The 16826-nt window shown below is 60.0% G+C and overlaps 2 protein-coding genes and 1 non-coding gene across 3 annotated transcripts; 2 read left to right on the top strand and 1 right to left on the bottom strand.

Annotated features, from left to right (window-relative positions):
• Positions 1-943: 943 nt before the first annotated feature.
• Positions 944-6661, top strand: A1Q1_03515 (RUM1 protein; the record flags this gene model as incomplete). Its single annotated transcript, XM_014323313.1, has 1 exon — positions 944-6661. The coding sequence occupies one exon, from the start codon at positions 944-946 to the stop codon at positions 6659-6661; it is 5718 nt and encodes a 1905-aa protein (XP_014178788.1).
• Positions 6662-6939: 278 nt separating this feature from the next.
• Positions 6940-7053, top strand: A1Q1_t284. The gene has a single exon. It is a non-coding gene; the product is annotated as a tRNA-Glu (tRNA).
• A 2919-nt stretch (positions 7054-9972) lies between these two features.
• A1Q1_03514 (uncharacterized protein) lies at positions 9973-11325 on the bottom strand (the record flags this gene model as incomplete). The annotated part of the gene is made up of 1 exon (XM_014323312.1): positions 9973-11325. The coding sequence occupies one exon, from the start codon at positions 11323-11325 to the stop codon at positions 9973-9975; it is 1353 nt and encodes a 450-aa protein (XP_014178787.1).
• Positions 11326-16826: the final 5501 nt, after the last annotated feature.

Here is a 16826-nt window from a genome sequence, read left to right as displayed (position 1 = left end):
TTGAGTAAGATCGCGGCTGATCGTGATGACTCAGCACAATCCAGTGCACAGGCTCTTGGGGCTCCCAAAATGAGACTATCGGAGCCATATAGCCTGATAAGTATGCACTGATTGTCTACAGTACCTTCAAGTGCTCACTGCCGCATGCAGGGACTGCTTTGACGGGCTGATGATGGCCCGCTCCGACCAAGTATTGGTGTTTCGTTGGGAGATTGCCATATCGGGCGTATCAGATTAGCGAGATAAACTGGTTTCACCTTTGAACACATCATTTAATAATCACGTGACCGGCGACCAGGCGTCTTGGCGATAGCGAGATTAGCGCTCGACTTTTCAGTATCAAGCCAAAAAGTCAAAGCTACCTGCAGGAGAGACCCCGGTCTTCTGTCGCTCCGCCCTGCAGACAATCGAGGGGCAATCACCTTTGTAGACCGTCACGGAAAGAGCATGCACCGCTTTGTCTACCTGTGCAATGCATGAGCCAGGCTCCGCCTGTGTAAGAGGGTCGGACCGAACAAAGGTGGGTGGCGAAAAAGACAGAGGGTGACGTGTAAAGCGGAAGCAAACTTGTCAGTCCGTTCTGCATAGGATGGTGAACCGGAGGTGATTTCGCTGCCTGCCAGGAGCGCGCGCAGGCGCCAGATGCGGGGAGCGCAGAGAGCAGCCAGTGCCAGCCAGAGCCAAAGCCTACGCGTATCCCAGCCAAGGCCGGCCGCACAGGAGTGAATCGGTCATCCCATCGGTGGCCTTTGGGGGTCTCCCGTGGCTCCGGCTCTTGTCGACATTCGACATTCTTAGCCTCGACTCCGACATCACCACAACCCCACTCTCGCTTCCTCCCAGTACTCACATCACCGCCAAGCAACCTACTTACCCCGTTTCCAGGCTACACTCCACCGTATCCGCGCTGCAACGGCCCTCCACTGGCACATCGCAGCCCATCATGGCCGACCCGGCCTCCCAGAAGGGTCCCTCCCCACCGGTCTCGGCGGACAGTGGCCGCTCACGCCGCTCCCCACAGAAGGCCGTCACTCCGAGGTCTACTCGTTCGTCGACCTCAGCGAATGCCGCCGGCTCCTCGGCGTCCGGCCAGCTGCCCTCCCAGCCGCAGCTGCACCAGTCGGCGTCATCGTCGGCCCAACCTTCCCCGACCAAAGCGAAATCTGAGATCAGGAAAAGGAAGCCCATCTTCGTGACCTGCACGAACTATCCAGAGTCTGGTCCTGCTCCTCCGCCGCAACAGCCTGTCGTCGAGGACGGCTCGGACCTGAAGCGGAGCCAGCGTCGATCCAAGGTCGAGGCTCTCAGCAAAATTGATCGTGCGGGCACACCGACGACGGTGGCGAGTGGGCCCACTGCGACGTCTTTTGTGCCCCCTCCCCCGCCGCCAGCTGGACCATCAGTGCAGCGGAATCCGCTGAAACGACCTCGTGTCGTCAACCCTCCCTTCGATCTGAGCTCCGTCCGCACCGAGGCTCCACCTGATCCCGGACCTAGCAATGAGCCCCGTCTCTTCGGCATCCCCACCTGTCCGACATACCATCCGACTCCAGAGGAGTTCATCGACCCCATGGCTTACATGGAGCGGATCGCTCCAGAGGCGAAGAAGTACGGCATTTGCAAGATCGTTCCCCCACCAGGATGGCACATGCCCTTCGAGCTCGACACGGATGTCTTCCGTTTTACGACCCGTCTCCAGCGTCTCAACTCGATCGAGGCCGCCTCCCGTGCCAAGGTCAACTTCCTCGAGCAGCTTTCCATGTTCCACAAGCAGCAGGGTGATGCCAACGCATACATTCCGAAGGTTGAGCACAGACTCCTCGACCTCTGGCGGCTACGGAAAGAGGTCAACAAGCTCGGCGGCATCGACGAGGTGAACAGGTTAAAAGCCTGGCCCAAGATTACCGCCGAGCTTGGATTCAACACGACGTCCACGGCACAGGTCAAGTCGGCGTACACTCGCATTGTTCAGCCGTTCGAGGCATGGGCTTTAAACGCAAAGGCCTTCCCCGAGTCCCCTGCGACTGCGAACGGCACCCCCTTCCCCGGAAGCGCCAATGGCAGTGCAAACAAAAGCCGCATGTCTGGCATCAAGGCTGCTTCGCCACCGACACCGACCGTGAAGAAGACGAGGCAGCAGGCCCCACCTGTTGCTAACGGCAACGGCGCTGGTCCCAGCACCTCCAATCGTCGTGTCACCCGCTCGTCACCCCGCTCCCGGATGGGGGCTGAAAACCAGTCCTCGCCTGCGCAGGTCAAGTCAACCATCCAGAGTCAGGCACACTCGGAAGCGTCCGGTAGTGCACCCTTAGCGCCTCCCGCGCCCACGCCCATCAAGATCACCCTCAACCTGAGTGGCCTGGGAGCTGCGAAGCAAAATGCATCCTCCAAGCAGCCGAGCAGTTTTGGCAGCGACAGCGAGCTCAGTGAGCTGAGCGAGCCCGAGTCGTCTGTCGCTGGGTCCCAGACGTCGACACCCGAGCAGCCCATCAAGTATGAGAAGGGTGATGTAAGTATGCCCCTCGGGATTAAACTGACGTTGAAGGTCTGTGAGATCTGCAGCCTCGGCAACAACGCTCCCAAGATCCTTCTGTGTGACGGATGCGACCGCGGATTTCACACGTTCTGCCTCGACCCACCCCTCCAGGACATTCCCGCCGACGAGTGGTACTGCACCGCCTGTCTGCTGGGAACTGGAGACGATTACGGATTCGACGAGGGCGAGGAGCACTCCCTGCCTTCCTTCCAGGCTCGCGACACCGCCTTCACCGAGGCTTGGTTCAACCGGTATAACCCAACCTACTCGCCGGAGGGCCAGTTCACCAGGAAGATTGGCAACGCTGTGGTGTCTGAAGCGGACGTGGAGCGCGAGTTCTGGCGCCTCGTTGAGAGCCAGGATGACACTGTTGAGGTCGAGTATGGAGCCGACGTGCACTCGACGACGCATGGTAGTGCCGCGCCGACCGTCGAGACCAACCCGTTGAGCCCATACGCGCGCAGCCCATGGAACCTTAACAACATGCCGATCCTGCGCGAATCGCTTCTGCGCTATATCAAATCCGACATCTCTGGAATGACCGTTCCCTGGATCTACGTCGGCATGCTCTTCTCAGCCTTCTGCTGGCACAACGAGGACCACTACACGTACAGTGTCAACTACCAGTTCTGGGGCGAGACCAAGACGTGGTACGGTGTGCCCGGACACGACGCTGAGAAGTTTGAGGCCGCGATGAAGAGCGAGGCGCCGGAACTGTTCGAGCGTCAGCCATCTCTGCTGTACCAGCTCGTCACAATGATGAACCCAGGGCGTGTGAAGGAGGCCGGCGTCGATGTCTACGCCTGCGACCAGCGACCAAACGAGTTCGTCATCACCTTCCCGAAGGCCTACCACTGTGGCTTCAACCACGGTCTCAACTTCAACGAGGCTGTCAACTTCGCCCTGCCGGACTGGCTGCCAGACGCGAAGGAGTCGGTCGTGCGCTACAAGGAGCACGCCAAGCCGCCGGTGTTCTCGCATAACGAGCTTCTGATCACCATTACGCTCTACTCTGATACGATCAAGACGGCGATCTGGCTGTTAGACAGTCTGAAGGAAATGGTGGCCGAGGAGACAGAACGGCGTGACAAGCTTCGCTTGGCCATGCCCGGGATTGCGGAGACGCTCGTGGAGGAGGATGTGCCGGAAGAGCAGTATCAGTGCTTCGTGTGCAAGGGTTTCTGCTATCTGTCCCAGGTGACGTGTTCCTGCACTCCACACGTCGCCTGCCTGGACCACTACGACATGCTCTGCCAGTGCCCTGCTACGAAGCGCACGATGCGCAAGCGATTCTCCGAGATCCACCTGGATGAGATTCTCACCACCGTCGCCTCCCGTGCCTACGTTCCGTCACAGTGGCAGGAACGCCTCCAGGAGGTTCTCGACAACCCGCGGCCTCCGATAAAGAAGCTGCAGCAGCTTGTGGCCGACGGGGAGCGCGTTCCTCACCGCCTCGAGGGTCTCGATGACCTCCGGGATTTTGTCGCCCGCGTCAACGTGTGGCTTGAGCGTGCCTCTGCGATCACTACGCGGAAGAACACTTCTCGTCGGAGGAAGGGACGTCAGAGCGAGGTCGTTGTTGAGGATGACGGCGTCGACCGGAGCCCTGCTGCCATCAACGGTCTCCTGACTGAGGCTGAGCGGCTGGGCTTCGACGCTCCGGAGATCGCCCAGTTGTCGGAGATGGTCTCGTCCACGGAGGACTTCCAGAAGGAGGCCGCTGCTACTCTTTCAAAGACGGATGACGAGCTCGACTACGACCAGTGCCGCACTGCCTTGATCCTTGGCCAGAGTCTGAACGTCGAGCTGCCCGAGGTTGCGCAGATCTCCAAGATCGTGTCTCGTCTGCAGTGGTACCACAAGGTCGAAGAGGAAGTGGACGACCGCATGCTTCAGTACTCGGACATCGTCAAGCTCCTCGAGGAGGCTGAGGACTTTGGTGTCCCCTCGGACCACCCCGGCGTTGTGGAGTTGCGCAAGCGCGAGGAGACCGGTCGCGTGTGGAAGGAGAAGGCGGAGGCGCTCCTCGCTTCTCCGGACATCTCTGTCGACAAGATCTCGGAGCTCATCGATGACCAGGAACTCACTCCCACCGCTGGTGACCTTATGCGCCAGCTCGAAAACATCCGCAAGACGGTTCAGAACTGGGAGTCGGCTGCGAAGCTGCAGCTGTCGCCCGCCGGCACCATCGGCGGCGCCCAGCGACTCTGTAAGCAGGTAAAGGCTGCCCACGGTGCGCTTCGTCGTATCCACATCCCCGAGGTCGAGAAGCTGCAGGCCGAGCTCGAGTTCAACGCCAAGTGGTCCGAGGGCCTTGCTGACCTGTTCGACGTCCCCGTCAACAAGCTCAACCACACCCTCAACATGCTCGTGAATGAGCTTGAGGACCACCTCGACCCCTCGGACGACACGCCGAACGATGAGCACACCTGCTTCTGCCGCGGCGCTGCCACTGCGCACATGGTTACCTGCCCTGCGTGCTACGGCGAGTACCACCCGAAGTGCGTCGGCATCAACGCAAAGTCTGCCTCAGCCATCGCTTCCGCGTCCGCCGACTTTGTGTGCCCCATGTGCCAGAACCTGCAGTATGACGACCGACCGTCGCTGCATGCTCTCGGCATGTACGCGGACCCGACCAAGTGGAACTTCGTGATCAAGCCGGCCGAGTTTGCGCTTCTCGAGCGTGCCATGAACGTGGCTGTCCGCTACGCCTGTCTGCTCGTGCCCTTCTGCGACCCGCAGGAGAACTCGAAGCCTGTGCGCGACTTGGCGCTGGTGTCTCATCTTCTCCGAAAGCTCTGGGTGCTTAACGTGCGCTTTGACGCTGTAAATGATGAGACAAGGACGATGATCGTCTTCGAGGAGTGGCTGTACCGCCGCATGCGCGTTGCCCTCGATGCCGAGCACGCGAGCAGCGGCCCGCGGGCAAGCATCGGCAGTGGTCGCACCCGCGCCCGGAAGCCGCGCTTCCAGCTGGAGGGCGTCTACCCGCACGAGTTCTCCTGTCTGTGCACGACGGAGCCACTTGACCACCTGCTTAAGGTGCAGTGTGGCAAGTGCGAGCAGGGCTATCACTTGTCGTGTGTCAAGGCTCCCATTAGCCAGGCGAACGCTGAGGGAGGAGGATGGCGGTGCCCGTTCTGCGTCGTGAAGAGCGGTAAGGCTCCTCCTCGCGGGCTCAACATCCGGATCCAGATGGACGACAAGATTGGAACGGACGAGTACATCGACTGGAGGCAGTCGCTGTTCACCTACGCCGACGAGCCTATCGTCTGCCACCTGCCGCCGAATCCCGAGTCTGTGACTCTCATCTGCAGCAAGTACCTGCCGCCTGCGATTCCGGACGGGTTCGAGCGACCTGTCTGGGTGGAAGGCGCGGACGACACCAAGCGCAAACGCCGAAAGACAGACCCTGCGCCTCAGCCCGCTCCGGCCGCCGCGTCCAGCGCGACCTCGACACCCATGGGCGGTCGAGCCGCTCCTTCGCAGGCCCGGGCGGTCACCCAGCCTAACACGCCGGCTTCGCTGCCCGTCGCTAACGGACACGGCGCAGCTCGACCGCCTAACGGACGTGTTCCGAGCTTCTCGTACAGCCCGCACCCTGTGCCAGACGCCTCGCACGCCGGCTCAGCCAATGGCGGCAAGCTGTTCTACTCGAAACCGCCTCCTGTTTCGCCGTTTGACCGCAAGCCGTCGCTGACGATGACTCCTCCGATGCCCTCGACCTCGGGTACGCCTCCTCTGCACCGCGCGCACCTCGGTGGCACGCCTTCGATGAACGGCTCGCCCGGTCCCCGTTCCATCTCTCCTCTCCCGCTCGGCGCCAGGCCGCCGCAGCGCACACCCTCGTTCCACTCGCCCGGCGCGCCGCCTCCACTGGCGCAGTCTACAGCTCCCATCCGGAGCCCGGCCAGGGATGAGCAGCCTAACGGGCACTCTGTCCTGCCGCCCATCGAGTCGACTGTGCCGGCGAAGCGGCCGCTGCTCGCCGTCGACGAGCCCACCGTGGGTCCGGAAGCGAAGCGCTCTGTGCCCACCAGTCCGACACCTGCTCCTGCGCCGGCCGCTGCGGCCGCTGTGCCCCCGCCCGTCACGGCGCTCTCGGGCGGCGCCGGCTCTGTTTAAAAGAATACTTCATAGGTTATATATACAGCATTGTATGATGACATGTACCTGTACCAGACTGCGATATGCAAAGATACCTCCACCAGTTCAAATGTGGCACTTTGGATCCTCGTCACCCAAGTCTCACGCAGCGACTCTCCACCTTCCGTTACAAGCCACTCCCCCGCCTTTCGGCCATCTTCATCCACGCAACAAGGATGCATGCATACGATCCCCGCTCCAGCAACACAGAAGTGGGAGCGATTCACGTGACGCCTTCGGAGCAGCCATGCATGGCCTCTTCGCTAGTATATCGGTTAGTATAATCGCCTCTCAAACTCGAGAGATCCTCAGCCTCCTCGGAGGCTGAAAAGGGTGCGCGATAGAGCAGGGTTCGACTCCCTGGCGGAGAAGAGAGTGTCCTCAGAGGACTCAGCTTTTGCTTTTTGGAAGGGTGGACTGGGTTCTGGAAGGGTTGGAGGTCTGTGCGGGGGTGATTTGGGTGTCTGTGAGTGCTGTGGACGAGGGGAGATGAGCCGGAAGGGGGACATGAACACGAGGAGGCGATGCGGTGACGTGGGGGGTCGGTGAGGCATTTTTGCTTGTGCCAGCCTCGTGTAAGATAACGGTGTACAGTGTGCGGTGTCTGAGACAGTTGCAAAAGGTGTGGAGCGGTGGCACTCCCTCGATGAGCGTTCTGTGTGCTTCGGAGTGGAGCTGGGTGAGGTGTCTCACCCCAGTGCCGGGTTACTGTGACTTCTCCGAGGGTGACTACCGCTCTTGGCGCAGAACAGTGGGCCGCCTGTCCTCATACCTCATACTGGTCGTGTAGTAGAGGATTCCGGCTGTCGGAGCTCTTCGTGCAGACTGTGGAGCTCGTTAGGTGTTCGAGGCGCTTAACCGATGACAGGCGTGACATTGATCGCCTTCTGATGGTGACTACCCCATATCCACCCTCGTGCATGTGATCGACTTCCAGCGTGCTGATACGGGCTCCACTGACTGCCGAGACATGGTAGCTGTGGTCTGCTCTTGGCACCTGCGTGACGTTCTCCTGGAGTTCGGAGGGTTGTCAGTGTCAGACACTCTGAGACAGCCTTTCGCTCGCTCTCGGCGATGTTTTGTAAGCGCCATAACCCGAAAGCCGGCCGAACGACATCATGACACACTTGTGTGTATGCGCGTTTGTTCGTTGCCTGCTACAATCGGGGCAACGCAGAGTGGTCAATGTAGGTAGGGCAGCCGGGTAGTCACCAGGCCGGCGATACCGTCGATCAAAGCAAAGTGCATCCATCGCTCCAGCAGAACGACGATCGCTGTCTAACAGCCGGTGCTACGTCATGACAGAGCAGTTGCGTCAACGGGCTCACACGACCCCCGTGCTTCTCCTCGCTACCGACCGCGCAGCCATTTGCGTTTCCGAGACGCGGTCTCCGATAGGTGCCCAGAGCAGGACCGGGACATGTGCTGCGGCGACAATCGAAGAGACATCTGTTCCGAATCGTGCCGTGTGCCGCCCGCCCCCTTCATCTTCATGCTGAGTGGAGTCCCCTGTCTCGGACAACCCGCCGCCGTCTCGCCGAATCGGAGATGAGCTGTTATCTCTTGCAAGTGATCGGCTTCGTCTCCCACCGATGATGCCATGAATGTTAACACACTGTCACTTAGGTCGGGATTCCTGAATCTGGATATGGCATTGCTGCCATGCTCGCTTTCAAGCGCAGCACCGACAGGTTAGTCACCAGCTCTCCGTCGTGCTCGTGCCCGAGCCTGGCACTCGGACATGCTTCGGCATGTCATGCTCGAGCACATGAGCGCATCGGTGCCGAAGACCTCGAAGTGCCACAAGGGCTGACCGTGGGAACACTGCAACTCGTGCATTCTGTGAGCCCACTCCGCGCGGACGCGTCGGGTCCGATCCGGCCTGCCCTTGTGTCCACCAGATCTACACGCTTACGACGTAGCGTAAAATCACCGAACCGACCACTGAGCCATTCCGAGCTCCACCTTCTGTAAATAGAACCAAGAGAGGTCTATGCCAGCATGCATTTCAGCTTTGCTGCGCACGAAGTTGTGGGTTCTTACGCACGTCGTTGGAAGCATGTGCTCGAACGAGCACGCATGCATGTGTGTGGAGCTCAAACCACGGTTTAGAGAAACCTTGAGTATCGGTAGATCTCGCAGTTGGGCGGTGCTCGCTTGTCTCGGCTCGGCCGCTTCCTCCTCGCTCACCTCACGACAAATTCCCTCGCAGCTCAGCAAAGCGAGCAAGGTTGCGCAGTCCTACTCTTCCGATAGACAAATGCATAACGATACCTGACTACGAAGACAATGCAAACATTGCGCACACCTGTGCAAGAGTCTAGACCCGCAGAAGTCCACACGATACGAATAGAACAAGGCAGGATACGGAGAAGTTACACGCCACAGGTCCAGACCCGCCACCGCGCACCCCAGTTCTACCGTTTCCGATCTGGATCCTGCAACCTGTGCTCGTTTCGGCCGGCCGAACAAGTTGCACGAGGTGGCTTATACTGGGGTGCCCGTTGTCGGATGTCGAGATCTGCTGCGGATAATGCATGCACTGCTTTCAGACTCGTTTGTTCTAGACTTCAACGGTTTGGGGGGTCACTGCGTGTTGGGACGATGGACGAGACGATGCAAGCGACGAGCGGTGAGAATTGGTCACACTGTGCGTCCAGTGACCGATGCCACACCGATGCCAGCTCGTCGCACGAAGTCGATGGTCATGCACGCTGCACTACTCTGCACCAGTTAGTCCGTACTGCCCTCGCTGCCTCGCTGTACTCATGCAACTGCCGCTGGGGTTATCATAAAGTTCATAATCCTACAGCTATATCTACTCCAGAGCCGGACGGCGCAGGAACCTATCACTAGGCTTGCCAGCGTAAGCTGGTTCACGGGATGGTTGAGGCGGTGCGGGAGTCTGGTAAAAAAACGAATGTACGGTTGTAGCGGGGGAACGGCTGGTAGAAAATAAAGCACAGTAAGAGTGTGTGTGTGTGTGGTGGTGGGGGTGAAAGTTGTGTTGGAGGGGGTGGTTGAAAGAGGTGTGGATGGTGGGGGTCTAGCTATCAAAGCCGTCTTAACCCTTGGTCCGAGCCTGCGCGGGGCACAGGTCCTCAGTTCACGTTTCTCTGCCGCGCGAGCGGCGGCGCTGCGTTTTGGACTAGGCTGGGCGGAGAAAGAGAATAAGAGGGGGACGCGGTAAAGACTCGAGGGGTAGAGCCAGAGAGGAGGAAGAGTAGGTGTGGGAGGCAGCGACAAGCATGCCATATTCAATCGGGGAAGGCTCTCGGAGTGAGATAGCCTTAGATGAGGCCACCGGCCTCGGCGCGACGCTGCATCCGGCTCTGGGCGCGGACAACGCTGGGGCTGACACCCTGGCGCTTAGCATCGACGAGGGGACCATCAGAGTGGATGCCCTGGCGGTGGCGCTCGAGGTCGTGAAGACGCGAGAAGGAGCGCTTGCACGAGGGGTGGGGGCACTGGTGGGGCTTGGGACGCAGAGGGTCGTGCGTCTGGATGTGCGACTTGAGGTTGAACGCACGAGCGAAGCCACGGCCACAGACGTGGCACTTGTGACGCTTCTTGGGGTCGTCGGGGGTCTTGCCGGGAATGTAACCGCGGCCACCACCGTGCAGGTTGGGGATGGCGGCGGCGGCGGGGACACCGGCGGCGAGCTTGTGGTGGTGGTGGTCGTCGGCACCGCTCGACTGCGAGTTGAGCTCGAGCTCGTCGCGCTCCTCGTCCGAGTGAGGGTGGTGGCCGATGGTCGCAAAGGTGGGCTTGGCAACCATGCGGGGAAGCTCGGGGACGGCAGGGGCCTGGTAAGGAGGAGTCGAGGGGTTGGGAGGCGAGGCAACCGAAGGAGCCGAGTCGGAGCGACGGGACCAGAGCGAAGGAGGAACCTGACCACCGCCAGACATACTGGGCATGCTGTTGGAGGCAGGGGCAGAAGGCATGTAGTAGTTGGCAATGGACATGCGCTGGGCGGCGGCAGCGGCGACCTGGGCAGCCTCGTGGGCCTGGAGATGAGCCTCAGCCTGAGCCTGGGCGTGCATCACCTGAGCCTGCTGCTGCTGCTGTTGCTGCTGCTGCTGCTGGAAAGACATGGTCTGGGTCCAAAGGCTGGGAGTAAAGAACGGCTGAGGGTTGGGCTGGATAGCAAGCATCTTCTGCTTCTGGTAGTCGTCACCAGGCATGAGCTGGTTGGCGCCGAGGATGGACACGGAGAGATCCGCCTGGGCTTGAGCAGCGAGCGCCTTGTAGTGGAGGTAGCGCTCGAGGTGATGAGCACTAAGGGCGTCGGCAGTAGTCGAATGGGGACCCTGCTGCTGCTGCTGAAGAGACTCCTGGGTGAGGCCTAGGTTGTTGCCGAGGAGGTCGACGGTGGGGTCGAACGAGAACGAGGCCGAGGGAGAGAGGCCGGCGGCGGTCTTGGGCGAGGCAAGAGTCGTCGACTGGGGAGTGGTCGCCAAGTCGAAGCTGAGGTCCTCGAGTCCGTCGAGGTCAAGAGCGTCGAGCTGGGCCTGGCCAGAGGGATACGAGTCGCTCGAGACAGAAAGAGGAGGCGACGGAAGAGAAGTGGGCTGGGGAGGTGGGTTTTTCGCGGCGACGAAGGCGGGGATCTGCGCGCTAAAGGCGAGGGTAGGGGAAGACATGAGCTTCTAAAAGCCCAGTTGGCTGGTGGTGTGAGTCGACGAGGACAGAAGGGAATATAGACTACGGAGGGAAAAAGAAAATAAAACGATGGAGAATGAGGAAAGAGGACAAAGAGAGTGGTGGTGGTGGTTGCAGATGTAGGACGGTGGTGGTGGTGTGGGAGGAGTGGGATGGGGGGAGTGGGAGTGGGAGGGCGGTGTGTTTGTGTGGGCAGTAGTAGGGTGTGTGTGCTGGCTGGGAATAGCAGCAGAGGGCAAGAGGGTGAAGAAGGCGATGCACCGGTTTGGGTTAGGGTTGCCCTGAGGCGGCGAGCGAGCAAGCGTTTTGGCAAGGCTTGGCCCTAATCCTCGATCTGCCCTAACCCTGGCGTGGCATGCAGCTATGGCCAATTTGCCCATTTGCTCCCGCGCCATTAAGACATCCCAGGCGTCATAGCCAAGACAGCAGCCACCATGGGCGACCGCCGCCGTCCGCTATACCGCGGCCGATGTCCCCAAATCTGCTCCCGTCCCCGCCCGCTCCGCCGAGAAAAGGCGCGAGAGAGCGATATGACGCAGCCCATGCGCCCGACCGGGGAACAACACGTTTCGTCTCAAAGTGACAACTCTGCCCAAATGGCCCGTGCAGGAGAAAGATCCAGGGATACCCGGGCGCGCTGACGTGCTGCACCATCTGCTGCACACGCTGGCCCATCGGCCCAATCTCTCCGATCGACAAGTCACCGATTGCGACCAGCCGCCGGCACGTGGAGGCACACCCAAGGCGAACACACACACACACACGTCCTCCGCCGCAAACAAGGAAGACCAAGATCCACGCTTGCCACCAACACGAGACACGACGAAGCATACAAAAGATGGAGAGGAGGAAGGAAGCATGCATGGAAGCAAGACTCACTTGTAGTGTTGTGGCAGTCGCGGGCTTGTGACCGTGACTACTGCTGGTTGCCGTTGATGGAAATTACCCGATGCAGACGGTAGTGCGGGGTGAGCTTGAGGGCGGGAAGCGGGTGGTGGTCGGGTGGATGAAAGGTGGCGTGGCGGATGACAGTTGGTTTGATGGAAACTGTCTGGTATCTAGAGCTGACCGAAAGTACTACCGGAGTGGATGGGGTAGCGGGAGATCTCGGGTAGCGGAGCTGGATGCTGGGTGAGTGATGATGTGGGAGAAGAAGAGAGAGCTGGGGTGACGGTGAGCGAGTCGTTTCTTATAAATATAGCGATGGTGTGGTCGCATCCGCAGCAGCACTCAGGTTGGTCCGCACGGCACGGCGGTACGGCGCGGGGACGGGGCAAAGGACGAGATGGCGGTGTAGCGTCGGTGAGATTGCCAGAGGGTGCCAATGTGCCCAGCCTGTCTGACGACCGGTGCATGCGGGGGACGAGGGGAGGGCGCGGGGTGGCTCCGAAGCACATCACATGGGGCACGATGCATTCCTTGGGTTCAGTGGTAGTTGCTGGGCTCGCTGTGTGTCGCGCAATTTCCAAACGCGGTGATGGGCAGTAGCCGAGAAGTCAATGAGTTAGCAGGGCGTCGTGAGGCCTCGGAATCGTGTTTGAATCCTTGTGATCCTGCATCCTGAGCCTGTTGGAAGGGGAGAGGGAGGAGCCTGACAGACGGTGGCGAGTGGGCACGAGCGGTACAACCGGTACGAGCGGTACTGATCAAACTAGTGGGACACTAAGACACACGGACCACGGCGAAGGGACGGCGGCGAAGGGAGTCCCGGAGCCGCCGCCGTGACGGCGAGACGCAAACGGCGGAGGGCGCGCGGGGCGCGGGGCATGTAGGGACCGGTCGATTGGCTTCGCGGAAAGGGTCCGTTCAACGCGTGTCGCGGCGCAGATACCGGTGACCGCATGAGCATGACACCCTGTCCTAGCGTCCTAGTGCACTAGCACATGACTATATGACACATGCGATGGCACGGGGCGTCTGCACTCGCTTCAGCCTACCGCCGTGCCCTCCTCGTCGCCTACCGCGCAATGCACCGATCAGAGAGCGAGCGAGCGAGCTTGGAGCAGCTGAAACCTGCCGCCCCATGCACGATGACGTATTTTGCATGCGTGAGCACCACCGGGCACCACCGCGATTCACGATTCACGACACGCCCTCCTTCTGTGCCTCCGCACTTGCCCTGGCGCGATCCTAGATTGTGTCCCAGACTTGTTACGGGGTGCCGTCTGCTTGCACGTTGGACGAGAGCTAGGCGGTACACTCGTTGCTTCTCCGTTCGCACAGCGGTACACGGCACGACGGCACGAGAACGGACAGGGGATGCCGAAGTTGTCCATAGCCGTGAAGCGCGTGAACTGTGCTGTCAGCCCACCTCAAGCTCAGGACAAGTTGCAGGACACGGCACGCCAGAAACGTTAGAGCAAGAGCTTGCAAAAAAAAAAAAACCTGCAACAAGATCCCATGGAGCCCTTGTGCGCGTTTTGCGTGATTGCTTTAGATGTGATTTGCTGAAGCACACGGCGTCCCCGCTACTGACGGCGCTAGTAGAACCTAACCCAGACATGTGACGGACCTGAATGCGGATAACCTGAGGTTGCTCCTGAGAAGCCGGCACGCCAGTGGGCACCAAGTGGTTCTCTTCCCTGCGCTTCAGAAACGAGCTGCAAGCGACCCACGATCCATTTCTCTTACAACTCCTGCATGCAGGACAACAAGAAACGGTGGCAGGCTTGGTGCGTAACGTGTCCTGAAGCCTGAGACTTGCAGCAGAAGGTGGATCCTGCAGCCACCGAGGGACAGCAGAGGGACGCTAATTAATCTAATTCGTAGCCCAAGGCTCAAACGAACGTACCCAGATCTAAATTGTGCGGTCAGCGGGCGTTTCCCCGGGCACACTAGTTTCCACTGAGGCTGTCACCACAAGAGTTCACGCTTCACCGAAACCCAGGACAACGCCATTGACGCGATTGATCCCATTTCTGATCGTAGTGAATTCTCTCGTGGGGTAAGACGTAATGCATTAAAGCGGCAGGGCGGACCGGCGTTCCGACGTTCCGAGGAGAGTTCGTAGCATGTGCATCGCCGATCACAGGACAGGGAACGAAGGCAACGAAGCCGGGGAAGCATACGAGTGATCGTGAAGGAATCTTGTGCACGATCGCATGCACGAGGGTTGCGGAGAGGGCGCACTATCGCTGCTCTTACTGATGAACTGAAGAGCGGCATCTGCCGCTGGGCCGCAGGTGTAAAGTGATGGTAGTCTGCCGACACAGCTGAATTCACCTGAATCGCCTGCCGCTGCCCGCTGCAAGCTCTGAGTTGCACTACCGAAGCACTGAATGGCAGTGCACTGAAGCATGAGGCGACGAACACGCCAGAAGCATGATCGGCCGTAGTCGCGCAGTATGCGTGGGCGAAAGAAGTCCGCCCAAACATGCTCCGGTTTCTTATCGCGACGCCGAAGCTGATAGGCCAATCAGCGCCGGGCGGTGGACGGGTTTGGGTCTGGTGACATGCCGCGCCGCTCGATCGAGCTCGTATGTGTGTGCTATCTCGGGAGCTCGCTTACGATTGTGAACTCGCGAGTGGACGGGAGGCGGCAGCGTACCGCTTTCATGAGATCTAGCTCACGATCGCCGCGTCGTCACCTCTCCTCACCGCCGCTGTGGCGCAGCACCCGACGAGTGCCTCTCCTCCCTCACGACAAGAGCCACAGCACGGCCGAACATCCCCGTCTGGTGCCTCCGTCTTTCACATAGAGTGCGCTGCGACTGGCAACTGTAGCAGGTGTCACGATGCATGCGTTGATGCGAGAGGGGACGAGGGGAAAGGGAGGCGGGGGCCACCGCCCACCACCTATCCATAGTGGAGGTAGGGGACGATGTACGAGGGTGTCGCTTTGCTTTGCCTGCGACGCATCGTGGGGTCCGGGGTGACCACTTTCGGTACCGTTCCTGTACCGTGCGTACCGCTAGGTCCCCCGGTGATACCAGCGGAGAGAACGCGGAGCAACGATCGCAACCGGATTCGAAGACACCGTGTTCCCCGGTGCACGCTCAGGGCGTCCCAGGGCGAGCTTCCGGTGCCCTCCTTGTCCTCTCCTCCTTTCGCCGTGTTCTCGGATGCAGGTGCGGCGTGCGGCTGGTGGAACCAAAAAGGAGGCTATGACGTATACCCACCTCGACCTCCGTCTAATCCACCGATACGATGCAGAAACGATCTCACCGATCCACCGAAGCACGAGACTGACACAACACCGACGGCGTTCGGTGGCGAGAAGGCGAGCGAAGGCTGATGTGGTGCTGCACGCCACCTTGTCATGCGCGTGTCATCGTGTCTCGGCGGACGAACAAGAATGCACACAGAGCAACGTTTCGCACACTTCGCGTCGGTGACCCCGTGGCTGCTCCTCGCGATCCCTCGCGATCTTGGGTGGATCTGGGGACTAGTCGGAGCAAATGTCAGACACACGGTGACTGCCCTCTGCGCCTTGACCCTGTGCGCCCCTTCGCGAGTGTTTTCGACGAAGGGGCCTCAGAAAGCTCATGCGCTCATGCTCCGCCATCACGGCCCTTCCTGCATCAATGCATCCCTGCAATGCACACGATGACATACGTACACGATGCAACGCTATGGAGCGCTACGGTTGTGAATCAGGTGCAGCATGCAGGCCGCAGGAGAGATGTGACACATGCCCACGCTAGTCGCCATCGTGTGCGCTTACCTTTTGGTAGACGGCAAAAGCAAAGGCACTAGCTTATCTGACCCACCCCCTCGGTCCTCGGCACTCTTGATCTCTTAATCCGCGGTCATCCCTTGCCCGGCTGCAATCCGCAGGCAGAAAGTGCAGGCACGTTGGCCCACGCGCCGTCCTAAGCTTTGTCCGCCGGCGGCAAATCTCCTAAATCTCTGCAAACTAGCCGATTGCGTCTTTGGGCAGACTGTGCATGCACTGTTGGTGCCCGGATATGTCGCTCCGCTCGAGCTCGATCACATGCATGCCTCACCGACCCCACACCGTCTCCACCTCGGTCTACGATCGGTATGCATGTCGTGAGTAAGAACGCAGACGGTTAAAGCGAGATAGACTCCCCACTTCCTCTCATGGCAACATGGCGCTGTAGCTGCTGTCAGTGGCAAAAATGCAGCGGTGATCATTTCTGGCAGTGGCGAGCAAGTCACCATGGCCCCGAAATCGACCGTTACTGATCTACTGACAGCGTCGGCAGTGTCAGCCAGATGTCAGCTGGATCTCCTGCGGCATCTGCCGGACGCCGAGGAGGACCCCAGGCGCACACCGCTAGCTCCGCAGTACATGACGAAGAACCAGATATAGCGTGGGCGCAAAACAATAGAGATAGTGGGGGCGCAACAGAATGCTTCTCGGCAGTAGCGGGGGCGCAGAAGAATAGAGATAGCGGGGGCGCAAAACAATAGACATAGCGCGGGCGCATATCACAGAAGTGCAGAACGTTGGTAGGCAGAGATAGCGGGGGCGCAACTCAATGCCTCACAGTAGCGGGGGCGCAACACAATCAGAGGC

This window comes from Trichosporon asahii, assembly GCF_000293215.1.
Source record: "Trichosporon asahii var. asahii CBS 2479 unplaced genomic scaffold scaffold00056, whole genome shotgun sequence".
NCBI classification, from domain to species: Eukaryota; Fungi; Basidiomycota; class Tremellomycetes; order Trichosporonales; family Trichosporonaceae; genus Trichosporon; species Trichosporon asahii.
This window is presented reverse-complemented; position numbering and strand designations above follow the sequence as displayed.